The 26,559-nt window shown below is 42.9% G+C and overlaps 1 protein-coding gene and 1 pseudogene across 1 annotated transcript; one reads left to right on the forward strand and one right to left on the reverse strand.

The window, feature by feature from the left end:
• Window positions 1-279: 279 nt before the first annotated feature.
• On the reverse strand, window positions 280-23,187 carry micall1b.2 (MICAL like 1b, duplicate 2). Its single transcript, XM_089129057.1, has 14 exons — window positions 22,909-23,187; window positions 22,398-22,446; window positions 22,102-22,243; window positions 21,937-22,004; window positions 19,999-20,117; window positions 19,415-19,908; window positions 17,608-17,771; window positions 16,759-16,875; window positions 6,540-6,666; window positions 6,054-6,132; window positions 5,661-5,734; window positions 2,536-2,650; window positions 2,408-2,454; window positions 280-2,338 (listed from the first exon to the last, which is right to left on the reverse strand). Exons 1-14 carry the CDS (start codon window positions 23,049-23,051, stop codon window positions 2,220-2,222), a joined length of 1,857 nt encoding a protein of 618 aa, XP_088985183.1. The 5' UTR covers window positions 23,052-23,187; the 3' UTR covers window positions 280-2,219.
• LOC148981887 (uncharacterized) lies at window positions 20,136-21,684 on the forward strand (annotated as a pseudogene).
• Window positions 23,188-26,559: the final 3,372 nt, after the last annotated feature.

Genomic DNA, 26,559 nt, shown 5'->3' on the forward strand with positions numbered 1-26,559 from the left:
CAGAGCAAAAAAGTTTTTTCTCATGAAAAATTAACTCGTTAATTCAGAAAAACAGAGCAAAATTTTTTTTCTCATGAAAAATTAACTCATTAATTCAGAAAAACAGAGCAAAAAAGTTTTTTCTCATGAAAAATTAACTCGTTAATTCAGAAAAACAGAGCAAATTTTTTTTCTCATGAAAAATTAACTCATTAATTCAGAAAAACAGAGCAAAAAAGTTTTTTCTCATGAAAAATTAACTCGTTAATTCAGAAAAACAGAGCAAAATTTTTTTTCTCATGAAAAATTAACTCGTTAATTCAGAAAAACAGAGTAGATTTTTTTCTTTAAGTGAATGCAATACGCCTCCATAGGGATAAAACAAAAGGATGCAAGGGATTTAATTAATTTAGGCTATACAAACATCAATGTAAAACTCAACAAAATTATTAGCAATAACAGCTAACACAAATGACATGAATTACAGATCTGACTTATAAAACCTGAATTAATACCGTTTCTGAGCATACGGGAGAAATTGCATTAAAAAATCATATTGGCTAATGGCTACTCCACTTCAACATATCTCAAACTGCTTAGTAATAAGTGAAGCTGGTAATGGAGTTGTTTAATCCTCCTCTGCTGAAATCTTCACAGATTTTTCTTATTTTATCTTCAGTTGATTTTCATCTAAAGCTGAAGTCATTTACAGTCCTTATGTTTCTGCTCGTCTCGTCTCTTCTCTTTCTTCTGTTCTTGTTTGTCTGCCCTTCAGTGATTCTGTTTGCTGTAAAGTTTCTCTCCCAGGTCATCCAAGTGACTTATTTTATCTTCAGAACACTAAAGAAGTTCTTTTGCTGAAACGGTGGTCTTTGGCGATTCATAATGCAAGTCAACAGTCACTTTGAGAGTCAAAAAAAAAACATAGGCTCAGTTTACACTGAAACTATATTAAAATAATATAACATTTCATTATAAATCCTTTGAAACTAAAATGTTAACATTTAAAATTATATATAAAAAAATGCAATTAGGTGTTCTGAATTATTCACTTAATTATCTCATTAACTTAAACACTGCTTCAGTGTTCATTTAAAGGAGAACTCCGGCGCAAAATGAACCTTTGGTCTTATAAAACATCAGTACCTAGTCAACCCGTTCTCTGAGTTTTGTTTTCATGATAATCGAATGTAAAGAGTTTTATCTCTAAAAACTGATTAGTGTATAACGCTAGTAACGGTGGCATTTAGTAAAAAGAAATCGCTAGTTTATACCACTAACAATTAACACAGCAACAGCACAAATCTATGTGATGTGATTTTTACATCTGGAAGACGTATTTTTAAGAGTGTTTGCTCATCTGCAATACGTCTATAGGACGTCCCGGTCAGATGTCAAATAGACGTTTAGAAGATGTCTCTAAGATGTATGTTAAACTGACATCTTCTAAACGTCTATTTGACGCAAATTTGAAGCAAAGCACATTTACTTATATATGTATTGAGTGAGATTTACACAATGCAAAGAAAAGCTTGCTTTGCAGTCCTCACATTAAACACCAAAGAAAAGAAACTATAAAACAAACAAAAAACACATTTGATATACATTACATATATGCAGAACTGTATAAAAAATGGACTATTTGGGTGGTATTAAATGTCCATGACATGCCCTCGCAATATAAATCTTAAAGGGGAATTGTAAAAGCTTACATCTCCACCTCTGACCAGTCTATACAAAGTGGCTTGTGATGTTGTCCTTGAGCAGATCTGGCTTTTACAAAGGAACGCCGAATGTTCAAGGATGTTTGTTTCACCAATGAGACAAGACACTGCTATGGAAGCGATACACTTCCATGGCAGGTTTTCACGCTGTCTACACTGGATTCGTAAAGTCACCGACAGTAAACGGTCAGTCTGTTTCTGACATATTGAAGGCAGTACTTTCAAGGCAAGACAAGTGGATCCAGATTATCCGCTTTGACGGACGCATCTGGTGTCTGTCAACACAGTTTTAGAGTGTTTAAGACCATGTTTTTTTCTTGCTCTGCATTATTGAATTAGCATCTACAGCATACGTGTGAAACTCAGCTTCTGGAGGACCAACATCCTGCAGAGTTAAGCTTTAACTACCTGAAACTTTCTTGTAATCCTGTTTCAGGTGTGCTTGATTCAGGTTTGAGGACAGTGATCTCCAGGATCTGAGTTTGAGACCCCTGATCTCTAGTCTCTTTCACTCCTTCAGCTGCTTTTCTTTCTGCTGCTGTTTTTAGTTTTACAGCTGGACGTCTTGAACATCTGAAGGCCTTTAAACGTCCTGTTGAATTTGTCCAGCTGTTTGTCCTTCTGTGCCAGGAGGTCTAGAGAGAGAGAAAGTCTTAAAGTAAATCTAAAAACATTAAAATGAAAACATGAGGACCGTTTCTCACCTGTCCTCTGGATCACAGCAGACAGCATCATGTCCTCCTCCTCTTCCCTGATGAAGAACACAACACAACCATCAATAACACACAATTATCATGTGACCTCACACTGCTGGGGTCAGGTGACCTCTGACCTCTGTCTGTCTAGATCCAGGCTGCTGATGATGTCATTCCTCTGCTGGATGATTGACAGGAGGTGTGACATGAGCTGATGTTCCTGCTGTCTGTCATCAGAGCTCCAGTCTTGTTCTAGACAATCACACACACACATTCACCACAAACTATAAACTAGAGATACTTTATATTCACTTAATTTCATAACCTGCAAAAAAAGTGATTTTATTCCAGTACAAATATATAAACTTTCGTAAATCAAGGAATATTTATTTTATTTATGAAGTCTTTGTGGTGTGAAGCAGGGCAGAGAGCGGGGCCGGTGAAGAGATGGTTATGAACACAGTTTAACTGTTTGACACAACAGAAGCATTAAAGGAGGAGGGATGACAGTGCAAGACAAGAGAGAACCAGGCCTGGAATATTTACGTTGTGTTTTTATTTTATTTATATAGAAGGAAGTCGTCTATGAGGGGCTTCTGCTTTTATTTTATTTTTTTTTTGTTTATTTTGTCATTAAAGTCACATTCATGGTTTGCAGGTTCCTGCCTCATTCTTCCCTGAACTTCATTACAATCTTGTTAAATGACAAATTGATCAAAATAAGGTGAGACTGCCAGGTTAGAGAGCACAGGGACACACTAGACATGGGCCTCCAAGACTTGGAACATCCAAACCAGTGGACTTGGGACCAGTGGACTTGGGATCAGTGGACTTGGGATCAGTGGACTTGGGATCAGTGGACTTGGGACCAGTGGACTTGGGATCCGCAGACTTGGGACCAGTGGACTTGGGATCCGAAGACTTGGGACCAGTGGACTTAGGATCCGTAGACTTGGGACCCGTGGACTTGGGATCCGTAGACTTGGGACCAGTGGACTTGGGATCTGTAGACTTGGGACCCGTGGACTTGGGATCCGTAGACTTGGGACCAGTGGACTTGGGATCCGTAGACTTGGGACCAGTGGACTTGGGATCTGTAGACTTGGGACCAGTGGACTTGGGATCTGTAGACTTGGGACCAGTGGACATGGGATCCGTAGACTTGGGACCAGTGGACTTGGGATCCGTAGACTTGGGACCCGTGGACTTGGGATCCGTAGACTTGGGATCCGTAGACTTGGGACCAGTGGACTTGGGATCTGTAGACTTGGGACCAGTGGACTTGGGATCTGTAGACTTGGGACCAGTGGACATGGGATCCGTAGACTTGGGACCAGTGGACTTGGGATCCGTAGACTTGGGACCCGTGGACTTGGGATCCGTGGACTTGGGATCCGTAGACTTGGGATCCGTAGACTTGGGACCCGTAGACTTGGGACCCGTAGACTTGGGACCCGTAGACTTGGGACCCGTAGACTTGGGATCCGTAGACTTTGGACCAGTGGACTTGGGATCCGTAGACTTGGGACCCGTAGACTTGGGACCCGTAGACTTGGGACCCGTAGACTTGGGACCCGTAGACTTGGGATCCGTAGACTTTGGACCAGTGGACTTGGGATCCGTAGACTTGGGACCCGTAGACTTGGGACCCGTAGACTTGGGACTCGTAGACTTGGGATCCGTAGACTTGGGACCAGTGGACTTGGGACCAGTGGACTTGGGATCCGTAGACTTGGGATCCGTAGACTTGGGATCCGTAGACTTGGGACAACCAGACCACTGGACTTGGAATCATTGGACTTGGGACAACCAAACATGAGACTATTGGACTTTGGACCACAGGACTTGGAACCACTGGATGTGGGACAACCAGAGCACAGGACTTCGGACAACTGGACTTGAGACCATTGGATATGGGACCACTGCACTTGGACCGGAATTGGAACAACTAGGCCACTGGACTTAAGACCACCTTTAGACTTATGAGAATCGGCTGTTGGGCAACTGGACTTGGTAAAACCAGGCTAGGGAAGGCTACAACCAGTGGATTCAGGAACTCAGAGTCCTGTTCCCCTCTCCTTTTCCTCATAACCTCAATGAGGAGCCAGCATGGTGGAATACTGGGTGCCTTTTCTGGCAAGGGAATTGATAGATGGTCAATAAGGAGGGCCTGTTGGCTGCAGTCTGTGAGAGATGACTATAGTAATGGACAAAATCATTGCTGGTGTTCATCTAGTACAAGTTGTGCAGCATTAAGTCATGCTGGTGAAGAGAAACAGCTAGTTTTACAAAACTGAAAACCTGTATTCGACATCAGTCAAATCACATTGTCTTAAAGACAAAAGCTGAACTGCTGGATACATATGTGTGGATATGGTCTTCTATAACCATTTGGTTAGGGACAGCTGGATACAAGTGTATATTTGTTTAATAATAAAAGAACAAGGAAACAAAGACACAAGACCATCTAAACTGAGTGCACCAACATAAAATCATAGAGGACAAGACCTCACAATGAACACTGGAAACACAAGGGCTTAAAGTTTAAAAAAACACTAAGAAGGGGAAACAGGAACTGGAGAAGGGCTTAAATACAATGACAAGACACAACGAGAAAAGGGAACTGAAGAAAGTCCACAAACTAAATGACTAAACAAAAAATGCACAGAGAACAGACAGACATTACAATACAGTGTCTTCTTGAATTAAGAATATTCCAGACTGATCTCATGAAGTAGCGTGTGTATGACACGCCAATTCGTATTTCCATTTTTGGCGTGCTATCAAGACGCATAATTGCTTTTCAGCGTGTTTATGAACTCTGTTGACTTTACGTTATATAAATATATGACTTACCTCAACCCGTCCCTAAACCTAACCGTCACTGGGGTTAATGGCATTTATGACTGGACATTTGACGGGGTGTACAGACACATGGAATCACTTGGACGTTAATGGCGTAGACATACACGCGGATAGCTCAAACTGCGTAAAGATAACACGCCACTTGACTCGAAAGTGGCGTGTTATCTTACGCAAAAGTCATGATGTCATGTTGAATATTCAGATTATTTACACTGGAAAACAAAAAAAATCTCACAGTGTTTATTATCCTTTAGGAGACATCTATACTCTATGCTAGTATCATCTATTAATTTGTAGATTTGATATCAGAGAATAAATAATGAATGCCAACCACTATTTAAACAACATAAAAACCAAAATATTCACATTAAGAAAGATGATTGATTCAGTTTGTCACCTGGTTTGTTGAAGAGGCACCTGAGCTCAAACTCTACATCAGTCTGTTGCTGCTCCAGACGATGCTGTCTTAACCTGAACACACACACACACACTTATTATGAGACCTAACGGTTTTATACTGAAATAAGTATTTTCTCGAACCCCCCAAACAATCTACATTAACCCTTATAGAAAACAGTTTGCTTGTTTATTTTTTTCCTAATAAAAACACAGTTTAGTATGTTTATTCACCCTTTTAAATTGTATGGATGTTATTAGCGTGTTTAGCATTTGTATTAGCATGTTCTAAAATTTGCATGTAGGAAAAGAAAGTTTTTTTGGGAGCTTAATGTATGTCAAAACAATAACACGAATACACATCCAGTGTGTGTGTGTGTGTGTGTGTACTCACATATACACCAGCTCTGCATCTCTGCGCACTAACATGTTCTTCTTATGAATCAGAATGAACCAGTCGACTAGAAGATTCTCTGAAACAAACACATAATTCATAAACACAAGCGCCTGACTCCAAACACACAAGCTTCAGTCCTGCTGATCTGATGATTATTGAAGACTAGTAGTGACACATCATATCAAAAATAAAAATATTAGTAAATCACTTTCAGATCCACTAACTCATGTTTATTTGATTTGTGTTCATTACTCGCTTCCACATCAGTTCATGACTTTAAACTCCATTAGCAAATACTTTGAGATACATAATTAGTATGGGGATGCAAACACAATTACTGGGAGACACTGATCCATGAAAATGTTTCAGAAGGAATAATTTCTCTCCTCTAGAGTATTTGTTACTGAATGTCTGACTGTTATTGTGTCTGTTAGCGTTAGCATTAGCCTGTAGTTCTGTGAGGAGGTTCAGGTGTTTTCTCACCATCCGTTCGTCTCCTCATCTCTCTCTCCATCTGCACTCCTCTCTTCTCCAGCTTCAGCAGATGCTCCTGCAGCTCCTTCTGCTCCTTACACACCTCCTTCTCTGACACGGGTGTGTCTGTGCTCACCTGAACACACAATCAATCATCCTTCAGTCAGAGAACATTTGATGGTGAGACAGAAAAGACGACTCAATCCTAAAATAATCAATGATTTTTACAACAGAACTAAATCAACATTGAGCTATATTGTTTTAGATCTGCAGTACGGCCGAAACTTTTTTTGCATCACTGAATTATTGTCCTGTTATCACTGTAAAGCTGCTTTGAAACAATCTGTATTGTATAAAGCGCTATAGAAATAAAGGTGACTTGGGAATGTTGTGTTTATGATCCTGTGTTGGATTTGTACATTATTAATATGTGTTAATGTCAAAATCTTTTAAGGTTTGGACATATAGTTTTACATCTAAAAAAAGTGCATTCAACTGAATTAAAACACTCACGTTCACTACAGGTTTGTACGGAGGCGTATTGTATTGCATTCACTTGAAGAAAAAAAATCTACTCTGTTCCCTATCGTAGTCACTTCGAGTTACGTCAGAAGTGACGGAGATTGGGGGTTTCGCATAGAAAGCCAATCCTCTTCGAGTATTAAAACACGAGCCAATGGCATGCAATGCCTTGGGGCTGCGGAATTTTGCATAGCGTACTCCGCCCTACTCCGTGAGTATAAAAGGAGGAAGTGAACGCAACCGCAGTATGTTTTCGCTTCGGAGCCAAGAGAACCTCTTCACTCCTGAAAGCACTGTTCAAGACTCTTCGAGACGAGCGTCCTCTTCAGTGTTGGTGTGACGGCGGTACCCAGCGAGATTCTGCATCGCCTGCGATCTGAGCAGTGGTCTGCCAGACTTTGCGCTTCTCCCTGGTCGCTTCAGCGCTGAAAGAGTGAATTTCCTCCTCTCATTGAAAGAGCTGCACGCGCACGTCTTTTTAAAGACGGTTCGCCCGTGCTCTTCTGGGTGTGATTGATTTCTGTCGTCATCTGATGGTCACGATCGCTGCTTTGTATGCCTGGGCATTTCAGCATGCAGCAGCAGCGTTCGTGGATGACTCATTTTCCTTCTGTGGGAACATGACCATCTCTACACTGAGGTCGAGACTCAATGATCTCACTTGAGTGAGAGTCCCGGTCCCCCCCGCTCGATCGGTTTCCTCCATAGGGGGCCCGTCGACCCGGGGACCTGGTGATTTACGGTGATGGTGTGGGATAAGCCCCGACGATTCCTCGGGCCACACCTCCCGCCTCAGTGCGAGAGCCAGCGAGCGTTAGTTCGATTCAGTCGGTTGCTTCTTCGGTGGCACCGGCTGCTTCGGGCAGCGCTCCAGATGATGATGCGATGTCGATCACAGCATCACTAGGCGGGCTTGACTCCTCGGGAAGTGAGGATGCGGCCGCGTTGCCTCCCTCGGGAGCGTCAGCGCCGCCGTGTCTGATCCCGCGATGATGGCCGTGCTATCTCGGGCGTCCGTGAGCATCGGGTGGGGGTGGAACTCCGCCCCTCCCCGATCTCTCGCGGCTGAATAATTGGTTTTTGGGTAACGCTGCCGCCTTACGGCCACGGCCAACCCCAATTTCCTTTTTTCCCCGAGTTGCATGCGGAACTGACACGCACTAAAAAAAAAAAAAAAAAAAGCGTGCTTAGTTCCCCGCCCTTCCTCCCCTCGGCGATGCGGCGGTCTGTGGGTACGCTGGGGCTCCCCCGGTCAACCGGCGGTTGCTCTCAGATGCCCCTCCAAAGCCTATGGGTTCTCGTCGTCTATGGCGGCGCGATTCTGTAGAGCGGCGGGACAGGCAGCCTCCGCCCTGCATATGATGAGCACCTACAAAGCTGGCTGCTCAGGAATGTGCACGAGGAGGTGACGGACCAAGCGAGCTGCGAGCCTGTCGCCTACCTTGTCCTTAAACGGGTCACGGAGGCGGTCGCTCGCTCCCTTGGTCAGGTGATGCCCACCGCTGTGGTCCAGGAGCATCATAATGTTCGGCGGTGCGGTCCAGGACTTTGCCCAGCACTTCTCGACCGCCTAGGAGCAGACGAAGGCGGTTTCTCTGCCCCGACGGCCAGCTGCTGCCTCCAACCAGCCGTCGGCTCGGACGCCTCCGCCAGCTCGCCGCCGAGGACGCCCCCCTGCGGCTCCCTTCCCTCCCACGCGGCCCCAGCAGCAGCCTTCAGCCGGTTCGCGTCGCGGAGGAGGCCACAGGTAAGCGTCCCAAGAAAAGAGCCCCCCCTCAGGCCGCGTGCCCCGCTAGATGCCAGGCGAAGCGATGTTCCTGAGGCGGGCCGCTCAGTGATAGTGTCATGGTTTTTCTCAGGAGGCGGTGGCAGGGCCCCTCCTTCCCCGGTGGAGGGCCGGTGGAGAATCTTTTGTTCTAGCTAGCTCCCTGAGCTGGTTGAGGAAAAGCTGACACTGTCATTGAGCACACAGACTGGAATGAGCGCGCACGACGTCCAGTGCGTCGCCCCGTTCATTCCTCTCTGTCTCGGAGGGCGCGGAAGGGTGCGTGTGTCGTCCCCGGGCTACGCCAATCCCTTCCCCCTCTGTCGCCAGACCCCCGGCAGAACAGACCCCCGTGGAACGCTCTGCCTTCCCTGGTCTCTTCTGTCGGGGAGCGGGTTTCGACGGTGCATCCGGACGGGGTAACTCCTGCACGCATGCCGGTCGACCCGCCTCGCTGCCCCTCCGGGGGGACGTCTGTGGTTCGCATGACCCCGTTGGCTCACTTCCTGGAAGCCTGGCTAGCGCTTCCCGGGGTTCCCGCTGGGTCATCAGAACGATCGGATTCGGCTACGCGATTCAGTTCGCACGGTCTCTTCCCCGCTTCAGGGGAGTTCGCTCCACGATGGTTGGTGGCAATGCCCCAGTCTTGAGAGCGGAGATTGCGACCCTGCTGGCGAAGGGTGCAATCGAGACGGTCCCTCCAGCCGAGGTGAGGTCCGGGCTTTACAGCCCCTACTTCATTGTCCCCAAGAAAGACCGGTGGGTTATGACCGATCCTGGACCTGCGCATTTTGAACCGTTCTCTCCATCGACTACCGTTCAGAATGCTCACGGCCAAACGCATTTTCGAATGTGTTCGGTATCAGGATTGGTTTGCAGCGATCGACCTGAAGGACGCGTACTTCCATGGCTCCATTCTCCCTCGACACAGACCGTTTCTTCGGTTTGCCTCGAGGGCCAGGCATACCAGTACGCCGTTCTCCCATTCGGGTTAGCTCTGTCCCCTCGCGTCTTCACGAAGATCGTCGAGGCAGCCCTTGTTCCCCTTCGCGAACACGGGGTTCGCATCCTGAACTATCTCGACGACTGGCTGTTACTAGCACACTCTCGAGCTCAGGTTTGCGAACACAGAGACCTGGTGCTACGGCACCTAGCCCGTCTGGGCCTTCGGGTCAACCGGGAAAAGAGCAAACTTTGCCCCGTGCAGGGGATCTCTTTTCTCGGCATGGAGATAGACTCGGTCGCCATGTCCGCGCAGCTCACGAACGAGCGCGCGCACTCACTGCTGGCTTGTCTTCGACAGTTCGAGGGCAAGAGTGCGGTTCCACTGAAACTATTTCAGAGGCTCCTGGGGCATATGGCATCCGCGGCCGCGGCAACGCCGCTCGGTTTGCTTCATATGAGACCGCTTCAGCTGTGGCTTCGCGATCGAGTCCCGAGGTGGGCATGGCATCGCGGCTCGCTCCGAGTTCCAGTGACTCCGACGTGCCGCCGATCCTTCTTCCCGTGGTCGAACCTCAGCTTTTTACGGACAGGGTCCCTATTCAGCGAGTTTCCAGGCATCTCGTTGTCTCCACGGATGCGTCTACCACGGGTTGGGGTGCCATGTGCAATGGGCATGCAGCCGCCGGTTCCTGGACAGGAGCCCAGCGCCTCATGCACGTCAATTGCCTCGAGCTGTTGGCAGTACGGCTCGCCCGGCACCGCTTCCGAGCGTGCTCTAGGGCCAGCATGTGCTTGTCCGCTCAGACAACACTACGGCAGTAGCGTACATCAACCACCAGGGGGGGTCTACGCTCGCGCCGGTTGTCGCAGCTCGCCCGCCACCTCTTGATATGGAGTCAGAAGCACCTGAGGTCCCTTCGTGCAGTTACATTCCTGGAGACCGGAACCGGGCAGCCGCGAGCTGTCCCGGGCCCGTCCCATCTCCGGCGAATGGCGACTCCATCCCCAGTCGGTCCAGCTGATTGGGACCAGTTCGGGGAGGCACAGTTAGACCTGTTCGCCTCTCGGGACTCGTCCCACTGCGCCCAGTTATTCTCTGACCCGCGGCTCTCTCGGCTCGGATGCGCTGGCGCACAGCTGGCCACGGGGCCCACGCAAGTGTGCGTTCCCCCAGTGAGCCTCCTTGCACGGGTGTTGTGCAAGATCAAGGAGGACGAGGAGCAGGTCTTGCTGGTAGCCCCCTACTGGCCCACCAAGACGTGGTTCTCCGAACTCTTGCTCCTCGCGACAGCACCTCCTTGGCCTATTCCTCTGAGACCGGACCTACTCTCTCAGAGACGGGGCACTCTGTGGCACCCTCGTCCCGATCTTGGAGGCTGCACGTGTGGCTCCAGGACGGGACGAGGCAGGTTTGAGTTCGCTGCCACCTGCGGTGGCGGCAACCATCACTTCCGCAAGAGCGTCGTCCACGTGACACCTTTATGCGTTGAAGTGGAACCTCTTCGTCAATTGGTGTTCTTCTCGCTGAGAAGACCCCCGGAGATGTTCGATCGGAGTCATGCTTCCTTCCTGCAAGAGGGGTTGGAGCGCAGGCTGTCGCCCTCCACCCTTTGGATTATGTCGCGGCCATTGCCGCGTCTCATGATGCAGTGAAAGGTAAGTCTATGGGAAGCATGACCTGGTCATCAGGTTCCTGAGGGGAGTGAGGGGGCTAAATCCGCCTCCCTCCCCTCCTGCCCTCTGGGGACCTCTCAGTAGACCTGGGTGCTCTGCAGAGGCCTCCCCTGGAGCCTTTGCAGTCGGTAGAGTTTTTGCCCTGTCCTATGTGACAGCACTCCTGATTGCATTGGTATCCATCAGGAGAGTAAGGGACCTGCACGCACTCTCTGTTGACGAAGTGTGCCTGGAGTTCGGGCCGGCTTACTCTCACGTATTCCTGAGACCCCGGCCTGGATATATGCCCAAGGTTCCTACCACTCCCCTCCGGGACCTGGTGGTGAACCTGCAAGCGCTGCCCCTGGAGGAGGCAGACCCAGCCTTGGCACTGCTCTGTCCGGTACGTGCTCTCCGCACCTATGTCGACAGAACGCAGTGTTTCAGGACCTCAGACCAGCTCTTTGTCTGTCATGGGGGGAGCCAGAAGGGAAGGGCTCTCTCAAAGCAACGGCTGTCCCACTGGATAGTGGATGCCATTGCTTTGTCTTACCAGCAGCAAGGCCTTCCGTGCCCCCTTGGTGTGACGGCCCATTCCACTCGGAGTGTAGCCTCCTCTTGGGCTTTAGCGCACGGCGCCTCGCTAACAGACATCTGCAGAGCTGCAGGCTGGGCGACACCCAACACCTTCGCCAGATTCTATAATCTGCGAATTGAGCCGGTATCCTCTCACGTACTCGTTTCGGCCAGTTCTGGATCCGCTCAGGTGTCTTCGCTTGCTCGCCACTCCACTCCCCGGACTGGATAAGTGCGATATTTCCTCAGTTCTTCCATTGAAGTCTTGAGTCCTCCAGCACCGACGATGCGGGCACCACTGCGTTGCTCTGGATGCTAGCTAGGGGCCTCCATGCGCACGGTTCCCCATGGTAACCGTCTCATGTGTATTATCCACTGTAAGCCTCTCTGAGCATGTGTCTTCCCTTGGCAAGCCATCTGCCACCCCTGGAGTTTAAATCAGTAGCCACCTGCGGTTGGTACTCCAGTGTTCCATATGCGTTCCTATGTGGCCATATGTGTATCCTTAAGTCCTCCCTTCGGTAGGCAGCTGGTAGCATGTCCCCTTCGGGATATGTTTCCCAGTGTACCTTGGTAATCCTGTGTCAAAGTCGGATCCCCAAAAAAAAAAAAAAAAAAAAAGAGGTAAGGCTCGGGGGTTCAGTCTTTCGCAGGGCACTGGAAGACAGCTTGAAGATGGCGTGATGGCACAGACCCCCAATCTCCGTCACTTCTGACGTAACTCGAAGTGACTACGATAGGGAACGTCTCGGTTACGTATGTAACCCTCGTTCCCTGAGTAGGGAACGGAGACGTTACGTCTCCCTGCCACTTCTGCTGTATCGCTGGGTAGAGGCCGAGTTCAGTCTTGGCTCCTCAGCGAAGACATACTGCGGTTGCGTTCACTTCCTCCTTTTATACTCACGGAGTAGGGCGGAGTACGCTATGCAAAATTCCGCAGCCCCAAGGCATTGCATGCCATTGGCTCGTGTTTTAATACTCGAAGAGGATTGGCTTTCTATGCGAAACCCCCAATCTCCGTCACTTCTGACGTAACGTCTCCGTTCCCTACTCAGGGAACGAGGGTTACATACGTAACCGAGACGTTTTTCTGAATTAAGTTAATTATCTCAGAATTAAGAGATAATTTTTCATGGAAAAAGTTTTTGCTTTGTTTTTCTGAATTAACAAATTAATTTTTCATGAGAAAAAAGTTTTGCTCTGTTTTTCTGAATTAACGAGTTAATTTTTTTATGAGAAAAAAAAGTTTGCTCTGTTTTTCTGAATTAACGAGTACATTTTTCATTAGAAAAAAAATGTTTGCTCTGTTTTTCTGAATTAACGAGTTAATTTTTCATGAGAAAAAAATGTTTGCTCTGTTTTTCTGAATTAACGAGTTAATTTTTCATGAGAAAAAAAGTTTTTGCTGTTTTTCTGAATTAACGAGTTAATTTTTCATGAGAAAAAAAGTTTTTGCTCTGTTTTTCTGAATTAATGAGTTAATTTTTCATGAGAAAAAAACTTTTTGCTCTGTTTTTCTGAATTAATGAGTTCATTTTTCATGAGAAAAAAAATGTTTGCTCTGTTTTTCTGAATTAACGAGTTAATTTTTCATGAGAAAAAAATGTTTGCTCTGTTTTTCTGAATTAACGTGTTAATTTTTCATGAGAAAAAAGTTTTTGCTCTGTTTTTCTGAATTAACGAGTTAATTTTTCATGAGAAAAAGTTTTTGCTCTGTTTTTCTGAATTAACAAGTTAATTTTTCATGAGAAAAAAATGTTTGCTCTGTTTTTCTGAATTAACAAGTTAATTTTTCATGAGAAAAAAAATGTTTGCTCTGTTTTTCTGAATTAACGAGTTAATTTTTCATGAGAAAAAAAGTTTTGCTCTGTTTTTCTGAATTAACGAGTACATTTTTCATGAGAAAAAAGTTTCGCTCCGTTTTTCTGAATTAACGAGTTAATTTTTCATGAGAAAAAAAGTTTTGCTCTGTTTTTCTGAATTAACGAGTTAATTTTTAATGAGAAAAAAGTTTTTGCTGTTTTTCTGAATTAACGAGTTAATTTTTCATGAGAAAAAAATGTTTTCTCTGTTTTTCTGAATTAACGAGTTAATTTTTCATGAGAAAAAAAGTTTTTGCTGTTTTTCTGAATTAACGAGTTAATTTTTCATGAGAAAAAAATGTTTGCTCTGTTTTTCTGAATTAACGAGTTAATTTTTGATGAGAAAAAAAATGTTTGCTCTGTTTTTCTGAATTAACGAGTAAATTTTTGATGAGAAAAAAGTTTTTGCTCTGTTTTTCTGAATTAACGAGTTAATTTTTCATGAGAAAAAAATTGTAATCTGTTTTTCTGAATTAATGAGTTAATTTTTCATGAGAAAAAAAGTTTTGCTCTGTTTTTCTGAATTAACGAGTACATTTTTGATGAGAAAAAAGTTTTGCTCTGTTTTTCTGAATTAACGAGTTAATTTTTCATGAGAAAAAAAGTTTTGCTCTGTTTTTCTGAATTAACGAGTTAATTTTTCATGAGAAAAAAGTTTTTGCTGTTTTTCTGAATTAACGAGTTAATTTTTCATGAGAAAAAAGTTTTTGCTCTGTTTTTCTGAATTAACGAGTTCACTTCTCATGAGAAAAAAGTTTTTGCTCTGTTTCTCTGAATTAACGAGTTAATTTTTCATGAGAAAAAAGTTTTTGCTCTGTTTCTCTGAATTAACGAGTTAATTTTTCATGAGAAAAAAAGTTTTTGCTCTGTTTTTCTGAATTAACGAGTTAATTTTTCATGAGAAAAAAAATGTTGCTCTGTTTTTCTGAATTAACGAGTTAATTTTTCATGAGAAAAAAAGTTTTTGCTCTGTTTTTCTGAATTAACGAGTTAATTTTTCATGAGAAAAAAAATGTTTGCTTTGTTTTTCTGAATTAACGAGTTAATTTTTCATGAGAAAAAAAATGTTTGCTCTGTTTTTCTGAATAAACGAGTTAATTTTTCATGAGAAAAAAAATTGTGCTCTGTTTTTCTGAATTAATGAGTTAATTTTTCATGAGAAAAAAGTTTTTGCTCTGTTTTTCTGAATTAACGAGTTCATTTCTTATGAGAAAAATTTTTTTGCTCTGTTTTTCTGAATTAATGAGTTAATTTCTGAATTAACGAGTTCATTTCTCATGAGAAAAATTTTTTTTGCTCTGTTTTTCTGAATTAATGAGTTAATTTTTCATGAGAAAAAAAAATGTTGCTCTGTTTTTCTGAATTAACGAGTTAATTTTTCATGAGAAAAAAGTTTTTGCTCTGTTTTTCTGAATTAACGAGTTAATTTTTCATGAGAAAAAAAATGTTTGCTCTGTTTTTCTGAATTAACAAGTTAATTTTTCATGAGAAAAAAGTTTTTGCTCTGTTTTTCTGAATAAATGAGTTAATTTTTCATGAGAAAAAAAATGTTTGCTCTGTTTTTCTGAATTAATGAGTTAATTTTTCATGAGAAAAAAATGTTTGCTCTGTTTTTCTGAATTAATGAGTTAATTTTTCATGAGAAAAAAGTTTTTGCTCTGTTTTTCTGAATTAACGAGTTCACTTCTCATGAGAAAAAAGTTTTTGCTCTGTTTCTCTGAATTAACGAGTTAATTTTTCATGAGAAAAAAAGTTTTTGCTCTGTTTTTCTGAATTAACGAGTTAATTTTTCATGAGAAAAAAAATGTTGCTCTGTTTTTCTGAATTAACGAGTTAATTTTTCATGAGAAAAAAAGTTTTTGCTCTGTTTTTCTGAATTAACGAGTTAATTTTTCATGAGAAAAAAAATGTTTGCTTTGTTTTTCTGAATTAACGAGTTAATTTTTCATGAGAAAAAAAATGTTTGCTCTGTTTTTCTGAATAAACGAGTTAATTTTTCATGAGAAAAAAAATTGTGCTCTGTTTTTCTGAATTAATGAGTTAATTTTTCATGAGAAAAAAGTTTTTGCTCTGTTTTTCTGAATTAACGAGTTCATTTCTCATGAGAAAAAAGTTTTTGCTCTGTTTTTCTGAATTAACGAGTTCATTTTTCATGAGAAAAAAATGTTTGCTCTGTTTTTCTGAATTAACGAGTTCATTTTTCATGAGAAAAAAATGTTTGCTCTGTTTTTCTGAATTAACGAGTTAATTTTTCATGAGAAAAAAAGTTTTGCTCTGTTTTTCTGAATAAATGAGTTAATTTTTCATGAGAAAAAAAATGTTTGCTCTGTTTTTCTGAATAAACGAGTTAATTTTTCATGAGAAAAAAGTTTTTGCTCTGTTTTTCTGAATTAACAAGTTAATTTTTCATGGGAAAATTTTTTTGCTCTGTTTTTCTGAATTAACAAGTTAATTTTTCATGGATTTTTTTTTTGCTCTTTTTTTCTGAATTTACAAGTTAATTTAGAAAAACAGAGCAAAAACTTTTTTCCATGAAAAATTATCTCGTAATTCTGAGAAAGTTAACTTGTTAATTCAGAAAAACAGAGCAAAACTTTTTTCCTCATGAAAAATTAACTCGTTAATTCAGAAAAAAAGAGCAAAAACTTTTTTTCTCATGAAAAATTAACTCATTAATTCAGAAAAACAGAGCAAAAGCGATTTTTTTTCTTCAAGTGAATGCAATACGCCTCCGTAGGTTTGTAACAAATCTCAATCGCATATAAAATAAGCTTGTGAAACCACAAAAGACCTGCTGAACTAAAGTCTTTTTCTCATTTCTCTTTCTTGTACTGTGAGTTTGTAGTTTGCAGTGAAGGAAGCATTATTTACTCCAACAGAAAAACAAACACAGTTTCTGTCTCACCTTCCTCTTGATGAGTGGGAAACCGTGGGCAGGAGCTGCAGCCTGATGCATGCTGGGAACCGAAGATGAGGCTTGTGGTTTGTGTGCAACGGAAGTTTTGAAACCTAAAGGGTTTTGCTTGATAAAGAGAAAAACATAGACGGTCTGATGTGAAAACACTCACACATCTCATGAGACTGCAAAGAGAACAACAACCCACAACCACAACCTGTGACTCTTCAGTCTGAGCGTCAGACGTCCGATCATGTGATTCTGCTCACACACACCAACTAACCAATTCAAGGTTTTAATCACTTCAACCAGGTTATAGAGAAATCACATGACTCTGAAAATGAAATGAATGCACAATCTTGTTCATTAAAATGGAGATCCAGGTTATTGGTCTGAATCTGGGACTCAGCTCTGATCCCAATATGACTGGATGAAGAATTGGGTGAAGTTTGAGGTTGTTTAATTGAAAAATCAAACAGAATTTAAGAGACTTTCTTCACTATCTAAGAGCAAATGATTTGTTCAGTCAAGCTTCTTGTGTTTGTGCTGAATCAGAACCAGTGTGTTCCTCAGATAAACCTGATACTGAGCGTCTCCGCTAACACCAGTAGCTCCATTCCCAGAACACAAGACTCGTCCAAACTAGAGTCTAAATATAATCTGGGACTTGTGTTTCAGAAACTACCTCAGGTTTACAGACTAGTTCTTCCTTGTGTTTTATCCTTACTTATTTAACGTTTATTTAAAGTTTATTCTGAGAATGTGAATGTTGAATCTTGTAGAATTGAGGATAAACAGACTTATTAATGCAGTTTTATGAGGACCAGCAGGCCTCTGAATCTGATCTTCATTCAGTACCTCTTCATCCTTTGACTTGTCCTCATCGTCCTCCAGGAAGGGGTTAAAGGTCGCGGGGCAGTGGCGGGAGTGAGCGGACTGAGTCGGAGGAAGACGATACCAGGGACCCGGTTCAACAATCTTCCTCCAGGGATGATCCTTACGGACGACTCGCTGAGACGAGACTGAGACGAGACAAACACATGAGACACTAAGAAACATGCATTTAAAACATCAAGCTGAACCATCACCGTAATAATGACCTATTTAAGATTAAATATATAAACCCGTAATATATAAATATATATAAATAACTCTATTATGAGAAAATCTATTAAAATTGAGTTTTTTTGACACAACACACACTACTGCGCATGTCACCTTTCGGCGTAACCTACGCTCACTCTCTCGCCTATCCTCTACGGTTTCATCTACACATCCTCCACCCGCTCAGTTTTCAGCACTGGACACTAACACTCTTTGCTCCACTTTAAGATCGTTTCATCCGGGCCAGTTTTGTGAACATCTCTCCTACTACCCGTCCGCTTGATCCTATCCCCAATCACATCAGTTACACCTGCACTTACTCACATTATTAACTCTTCTCTTCACACAGCATTAAAGCAAGTTTGGGTAACCCCACTGCTTAAGAAACCCACTCTAAATCACTTTTAGAAAACTACACACCAATATCCCTTCTTCCCTTTATTGTAAAGACACTTGACCAAGTTGTGTTTGACCAACTCTCCATGTTTCTCGCACAGAACATCATCCGGGACAACAACCGATCTGGTTTCAAAAGCGGACACTCAAGTGAAACTGAAGAACTGAGACTGGCTATCCTCAGTTCTCGTTCTGTTAAAGGCAGCAGTCTCAGTTCCTGTGACACCCATCTTCATGAGGATTTACAGGCAGTCCAGAGGTTCAAGTCTTACCTCTCTCAGATAGGTCCTTCGGGGCATCTTGGACGGGTGAGGTGGCTAAGTCACAACTTCTTGCTAATGGGGTGCCTCAGGGCTCAGTACTGGGACCACTTCTCTTCTCAATCTACATGTCCTACCTAGGATCACTGCTATGCTGATGACACACAACTCTAGTTCTCATTCCAGCCTGATGATCCGACGGTACCTGTTCGCATCTCAGCCTGCCTGACAGACATTTCTTGTTGGATGAAGGACCTTCACATCAACCTTGCGAAGACAGCTGCTTGTGGTCTCAGCCAACCCAACACTACACCACAACTTCTCCATTCAGCTGGGTTCGTCATCCATTACTCCTTCAAGGACAGCCAGGAGTCTTGGAGTTGTGATTGATGATCAGTTAAGCTTCACAGACCACATTACTGCAATGCCCCAGTCCTGCAGATTTGCTTTATACAACATTAAGACGATTACACCCTACCTATCAGAGCAACACAACTCCTTGTCCAAGCTCTTGTTCTCTCCAGACTGGACTATTTTAATGCTCTCTTAGCATGTACTATCAAGCCTTTGCAACTGATCCAGAATGCAGCAGCGAGGGTGGTCTTTAACGAGCCGAAGAGACGCACGGCTCTCTTCATCAGTTTGCACTGGCTGCCAATAGCTGCTCGCATCAAATTCAAGGCACTGATGTTTGCCTACAAGGCGACCACTGTCTCTGCACCTCTACAGCTAAACTCGCTAGTTCAGACTTATGCGCCCTCCAAAAGCTTGCGATTACCACAGAACAGTTACTGGAAATGAGTAAGTTGCTTTGTCTCATTCAATCAGAATGTAGACCTCGAACTGTTGTTTATGATGTTAACAATAGTAACTTTATATAGTAACACCGGAGTGAAGATTCTAACCTTTGTCAGGTTGATGGTCCTGTGATTTGGAGGCGGGGCAAGCAGGTTCCTGAGGCTCCACCCTCTTTCTGGGAGCAGGTTTGGGAGGTTCTTGTTTGTCAATCTCCGATGATGTGGAGAGATGTTCACTGATCACGTCTCTATCCATCTCACTGTCTCCTTCTGTCTCACTTCGGTCTCTGTTCGTCTCACTTCTGTCTCTGTCTGTCTCACTTCGGTCTCTGTTCGTCTCACTTCTGTCTCTGTTCGTCTCACTTCTATCTCCATCTGTCTCACTTCGGTCTCTGTTCGTCTCACTTCTATCTCCGTCTGTCTCACTTCTGTCTCTGTCCGTCTCACTTCTTTCTCTGTTTGTCTCACTTTTGTCTCTGTCTCTCTCTGTGGGCCGGTCGTGTTGAGGAACAGGTTTGCACTGATAACTGCACTGCAGTAAACCTGTCTCACTGTCTTCTGTGAAAGACATCGGTAGCAGAGACCGACGGCAGCGACTGCATCTGTAACACACCATGAGACAATCAGGACTATCAGAGTGTGTGTGTGTGTGTGTGAGTGAGTGTGTGTGAACGTGTGTGTGTGTGTTTTACCTGAAGCAGGAGCGGTGATACAAGTGTCCCTTCACAAAAACCCTCTGAATGAGATGAACACGTGTGTGACAGACACTACAGACACTTTTATCTGAAGATCTAATCCCATCTGATGAGAACTGAAAGAGAGCAGAGAGATGAATGACAGACAGACAGAACGAGCGACAAAGACAGAGGGAAAGACAGACAGACAGATCGACAGACTGACAGAGGGACAGACATACAGACAGGCAGACATTCAAATTGAGAGACAGAGGAACAGACAGGAAACTGACAGACAGACAAAGGGACATACAGACAGAGGGACAGACAGACAGACAGACAGACAGACAGACAGAGGGACAGACAGACAGAGGGACAGACAGAGAGAGATAGACAGATGGACATACAGACAGAGGGACAGACAGACAGACAGAGGGGCATACAGATAGAGGGACAGACAGACAGACAGACGGACAGACAGAGAGAGGAACAGACAGACAAAGGGACAGACAGACAGACAGATCGACAGACTGACAGAGGGACAGACATACAGACAGGCAGACATTCAAATTGAGAGACAGAGGAACAGACAGGAAACTGACAGACAGACAAAGGGACATACAGACAGAGGGACAGACAGACAGACAGAGGGACAGACAGACAGAGGGACAGACAGAGAGAGATAGACAGATGGACATACAGACAGAGGGACAGACAGACAGACAGAGGGGCATACAGATAGAGGGACAGACAGACAGACAGACGGACAGACAGAGAGAGGAACAGACAGACAAAGGGACAGACAGACAGACAGAGGGACAGACAGAGAGACAGACAAAGGGACAGACAGATAAAGGGACAGACAGACAGAGGGACAGACGGAGAGAGGAACAGGCAGACGGACAGAGGAACAGGCAGACGGACAGACAGTCAAATGGACATACAGACAGAAGGACAGACAGACAGACAGAGGGGCAGACAGACAAAGGGACATACAGACAGAGAGACGGACAGACAGAGAGAGAGAGGAACAGGCAGACATACATACAGTCAAAGGGACAGAAAGATAGAGGGACACACAGATTGAAGGACAGACATAAAAACAGACAGAGGGACAAACAGACAGAGGGACAGACAGAGAGAGATAGACAGATGGACAGACAGACAGAGGGACAAACAGACAGAGGGACAGACAGAGAGAGATAGACAGATGGACAGACAGACAGAGGAACAGACAGAAAGAAATAGACAGAGGGACAGTCAGACAGAGGAACAGACAGACAGAGAGAGACAGGGACAGTCAGACAGAAAGAAGGACAGACAGACAGAAAGATAGAGGGACAGACAGAGGGACAGTCAGACAGACAGAGGGACAGACAGATAGAGGGAGACAGGGACAGTCAGACAGACAGAGGAACAGACAGACAGAGAGAGACAGGGACAGTCAGACAGAAAGAAGGACAGACAGACAGAAAGATAGAGGGACAGACAGAGGGACAGTCAGACAGACAGAGGGACAGACAGATAGAGGGAGACAGGGACAGTCAGACAGACAGAGGAACAGACAGACAGAGAGAGACAGGGACAGTCAGACAGAAAGAAGGACAGACAGACAGAAAGATAGAGGGACAGACAGAGGGACAGACAGACAGACAAACAGACAGAGGGACAGACAGACAGAGAGAGGGAGACAGAGACAGTCAGACAGACAGACAGACAGACGAGAGAGACAGACAGAGGAACAGACAGGCAGACAGACAGAGGGACAGACAGGCAGACAGACAGACAGACAGACTGACTGACAGACAGACAGAGAGAGACAGACAGAGAGACAGAGGGAGAGAGACAGGGACAGTCAGAAAGACAGTCAGACAGACAGACAGACAGACAGAGGGACAGACAGACAGGGGAGACAGGGACAGTCAGACAGAGAGAGACAGACAGACTGACAGATACCTGAGTGTGAGTCTGTTCTTGTCTTATGGTTCTGCGAGGTTCAGCCTTCACAGGAATCGTCTGACTATCTGATCAGATCCAGAGATTATCAATCAATGTCAGCTCTACTGAATCATGATGAACATGTGAGATCCTCATCAGTTTACAGTTTCTCATGATCCGTACCGAGAGGTTTTCCATTGAAGACACAGTAGAGCTGTGAGACGTAAGTGATGATGGACAGAAGATCCGGCTCTTCCACACACATCAGCTCATCCGGATCCAGCAGAGCAGGAATTCCCAGCTCTCGCTCCGCAACCACAAACGCCTGATGATGGAGAGAAATAAAGGACATGAAATGGACAAACTACTAAACTACAACAGTTCTTTCTTTGAGCTTATTCCTCCATCATCTCACATGTGAAGCTTCAACATCTTCAGCTACAGAAACTAAAGTCCAGCTGATCTCAACAGAAACTCACCAGACGCATGTTCTCGTAGACGTTGTGTTTGGACAGAGAGTGGAAATCTCTGCAGAGAGAAACAAACCGAAAGATGAAGATTCATCAGATACACACGTGGATGTGAGGAGAAACACACACAAGATGTTACTAAAAAATGCATTTAAATAATCTAGAGCAAGAGTTTTCAAACTGGGAGTTTTTTGTTTAGAGCAATTTTTTTCAAGTTACCATAGAATATCATGGTAAACACGCAAATATTCATAAAAGCCCTTATATTCTTATTATTATCAGATTATGGCACTGAAAAACTACCTTAGACCATGATACCTATAATTCAATTGCTACATTTTATTGAACCGTTATATTCTAGTTTTGTCCAATATTTTTATTAACTGGCTAATTTATTGCCTAGTCTACATATGATCATATTAAAAAAAGTCATGACTCGATGAATCAGTGTTTATTCTTACAGTAGATCACACGCATGCTTCTTACGTACGTAGATCAAAATAATAAACTCGCTTCTTACAGTATATCGGGTCTGTGCTTATGGATGATCGCACAGAAAGCCAGTCCATCTGTGAATGAGGAGCTCATATCCGTGATCTGAACATCAGAATAAACTTCACAAACATCTCGACACCAGTCCTGGAGAGCTCTCACTGAACACATGACCGGGAAACACACTTCTTTACTTCAGTCTCTCCGGGTAAAGCATCATCATTGACGCGGGGACGCGCTCTTCACACAAGAATACACCGATCAAAATAGGAATCATGTGTTCACCGGTCTCGGGTTTACATTCCAGATCCGGGGCCCGTTTCAATAAGGAGGTTCAACCAACTCTGAGTTAAAGCTTGAACTCAGAGTTGACTTACCCTGAGATGGGAAACTCTGAGTTTTCGGTTTCAGAACAGCTGAAATGAGTTAGTTCAATCAACTCTGAGTTGACTGACTCTGAGTTAAGCGCGTGCACCACAGCTATAAAAAGCCATTATCAATGGAGCGCAGATATTACGAGTCACCATGGCAACAGCGTCAGACAAAAAGAGGTGTTGGGTATAATTAATTACCAAGTAATCTAAATATTGTAATTTAATTAAAGGGATTACTCTTAATTCTTCTTTAATTTAAAATAAAATATGATGCAATTACATTAAATAGGCTACTGCATAAACTATAGAACAATTCAGTATAAAACAATAGTGCATTTAGCATACATTTTTAAAAGGTATATTTTTATATAACCTTCTCCCTCTACACACTTTGATCAATTCAAGAATAATTCATGCAATTGTATATTGTTAATTTGAAAGCATTAAAAGTGCAGTTTCTTGTCTCTCCTCCTTGTATTAATCAAGTGGTTGAGGTTGATATAGGATTTAGAAATATGTAGACCAATACTTTCTAGAGATAGTAATTATTACATTAATCTAACTACACCGTTGAAGATGTCATTTGTTGTTAATAATTCATAACTATTTTAGAGTAACTGTTATAATATCAGAGGTGAAACTGGAAGAATGTTATTCAACCTAAAGTAGTCTACTATTACTTTGATACATTTTTACTTAAGTAAAAGTAAAAATACCAGTCTAAAAAATCTACTCAAGTAAAAAGTAGTTAATTTAAAACATGAGTAAAAGTTGCTGAGTAACTTGTTTAACAGCGGGGGTGGGGTGGGGGACTCCCCCATGTGGGGTTGTAACGTATGAGAGTTTCAGAGTATGAGAACCGTCTCAGAAAATATCACGGTTTATGGTATTAAACAATTGTTAAATATATAAACTGCATTATTAAATTACGGTTATTATTTTCATCAGTTAAAATGACAGTTAAATAAATTAAACATTTGTTCAATAAAACATTATATCAACTAACTTCAATAATTGATTATGATTATGATTGACATCTTATTTTTTATCATGAATAACTTATTAAATTTTATTAAAATTTTTTCAATGATTTAATAGAAATATATTATCCAAAACAGTGGTAATCAAATAAAAGTTTAGCAAATGTTTTAATCCTTTTATTTTTTGGCAAAGTGCTGCAAAACAGATTTAGTCAATTAAACCATGGACAAACAATATATATATTCCTTAAAGAATGTGTAAATACATTTTAGTATTATTGTTGGTGTTTAAACAGCACTTCCTCTTTAAAAAAGGGGAGGAGACCGCAAGAAACTCTGGGTTTACCGAAGAAAACCTGCTCCCGACCAGGTTAGGTTCACAGAGTAAGTTACCATGGTAACTGACTCTGAGTATAAGTTACCTCTCTTTCAGAAACGGGCTTGACTTACTCTGCTTTCTCGGGTTTGATATACCCCCCTTTCTGAAACGGAAAACCCAGAGTTTCCCTCATTTCAGGGTTAACATACTCAGAGTTTTCACTTAACCTCCTTTCTGAAACAGGCCCCCGGTCCCTTTACACATCTGCAAAAACTTTTTTATTGAAGTAAACAACTCCATCAGAGATCAGACACGTTCATGAGTCGCGTTTCTGTTTTCAGTGTCGATCGCTCCGGGTTAACGGTGATTAGAGCAAACTGAAGTAAACATCCAAAAACTTGCGCTGTAAATCCGACAGATGAATTCATGAAGTACTTCTAAAGAAACACTTCACCACAACACGTCTAAACAAAACAATCTACAAACGCAAACACACTCCTGCTGCACGAGCCTGTAGTCTGAAAATAAACATTTCCTTTCAGGTTGTGGTAGACGAGCGCACAACCAGAGAGGGCAGCAGTGCGCATGCGTGACACACACACACACACACACACACACACACACACACAGAGAGAGAGAGAGAGAGAGAGAGAGAGAGAGAGAGAGAGAGAGAGAGAGAGAGAGAGAGAGAGAGAGAGAGAGAGAGAGAGAGAGAGAGAGAGTTTTCACATAAATCACACGCCACCTGCTGGATTAGATAAGATACATTATATTAACTTAACATCATAAAGCAACTCTGAAGTCTTCATGCATGGGTTTGGATGAATAAACTGTAATTTAAAGATTTGAATTTAGAGATCATATACAAACAGATTCAAACATGATTCAACGGACGGGTGTTAAAGAAAGAAAAAATACAATTGCATTTGTTCATGCTCACTTCTCATGAAAAGTGTCTTTGAGCAAAATGAAAAACTTGAAATGACAGATCAACCGAATCTATCTTAAAGAGTAAACAAACACAGCCATGTTTCCACACTGTGTGTGAAAATACACTCAAAAGACTGTCTGCCACTGAGAAGACAAACACATGTGATCAAGCATGAGTGTTAAAGCTTTATGAAAACATGAACATATTTTCTAAGGTCAGGCATCAGGATGAGGAAGTGAGACCGAAATAATGATGTAGACACTGACTCCACCATTCAGTCCTGTTTGATATGATCATTGTTTGGAGCTTGTCTAATGTTTCTGATGATAATAAAAAAATAATAGGGTGATTTGGATATCTACAGTTCTACATAAATACACAACATAAGAATGGCCCCTCTGTAATAATTGTGGCCCCTCTTGTGCCCCCCAGTTGAACAAATCCTAGAATCGCCCCTGGTAACGAGTGGTTGTTTCAGTCAAAGTTGCTCTTCTATCAGCTTGAATCAGTCGGCCCATTCTCCTCTGACCTCTAGCATCAACAAGGCATTTTGGCCCACAGGACTGCCGAATACTGGATGTTCATTCTTTGTAAACCCTAGAAATGGTTGTGTGTGAAAATCCCAGTAACTGAGCAGATTGTGAAATACTCAGACACCAACAACCATGCCACGCTCAAAATTGCTTAAATCATTTTTCTTTCCCATTCAGACGTTCAGTTTGGAGTTCAGGAGATTGTCTTGACCAGGACCACACCCCTAAATGCATTGAAGCAATTGGTTGATTAAATAATTACATTAATGAGAAACTGAACAGGTGTTCCTAATAATCCTTTAGGTGAGTGTATACTGTATAATTAATAAGAATAAATTTTGTACACACTGTACTTCAATTATTGTGCATCACATGACTAACACTAACTTAAAAACAAAAACAAACAAAAAACATAAAAATAAGCATAATTCACGTAGAAAATATGGTACTTTTTGAAGTAAATAAAATACCCCAAAATTAAAAAAAAAAACACCATAAATGGATAGACAAAACTTTATCGAAGACAGTGAAATAACATTTAT

The sequence above is a fragment of the Pimephales promelas genome, chromosome 3, assembly GCF_988280905.1.
Source record: "Pimephales promelas chromosome 3, fPimPro1.hap1.1, whole genome shotgun sequence".
Taxonomy (NCBI): Eukaryota; Metazoa; Chordata; class Actinopteri; order Cypriniformes; family Leuciscidae; genus Pimephales; species Pimephales promelas.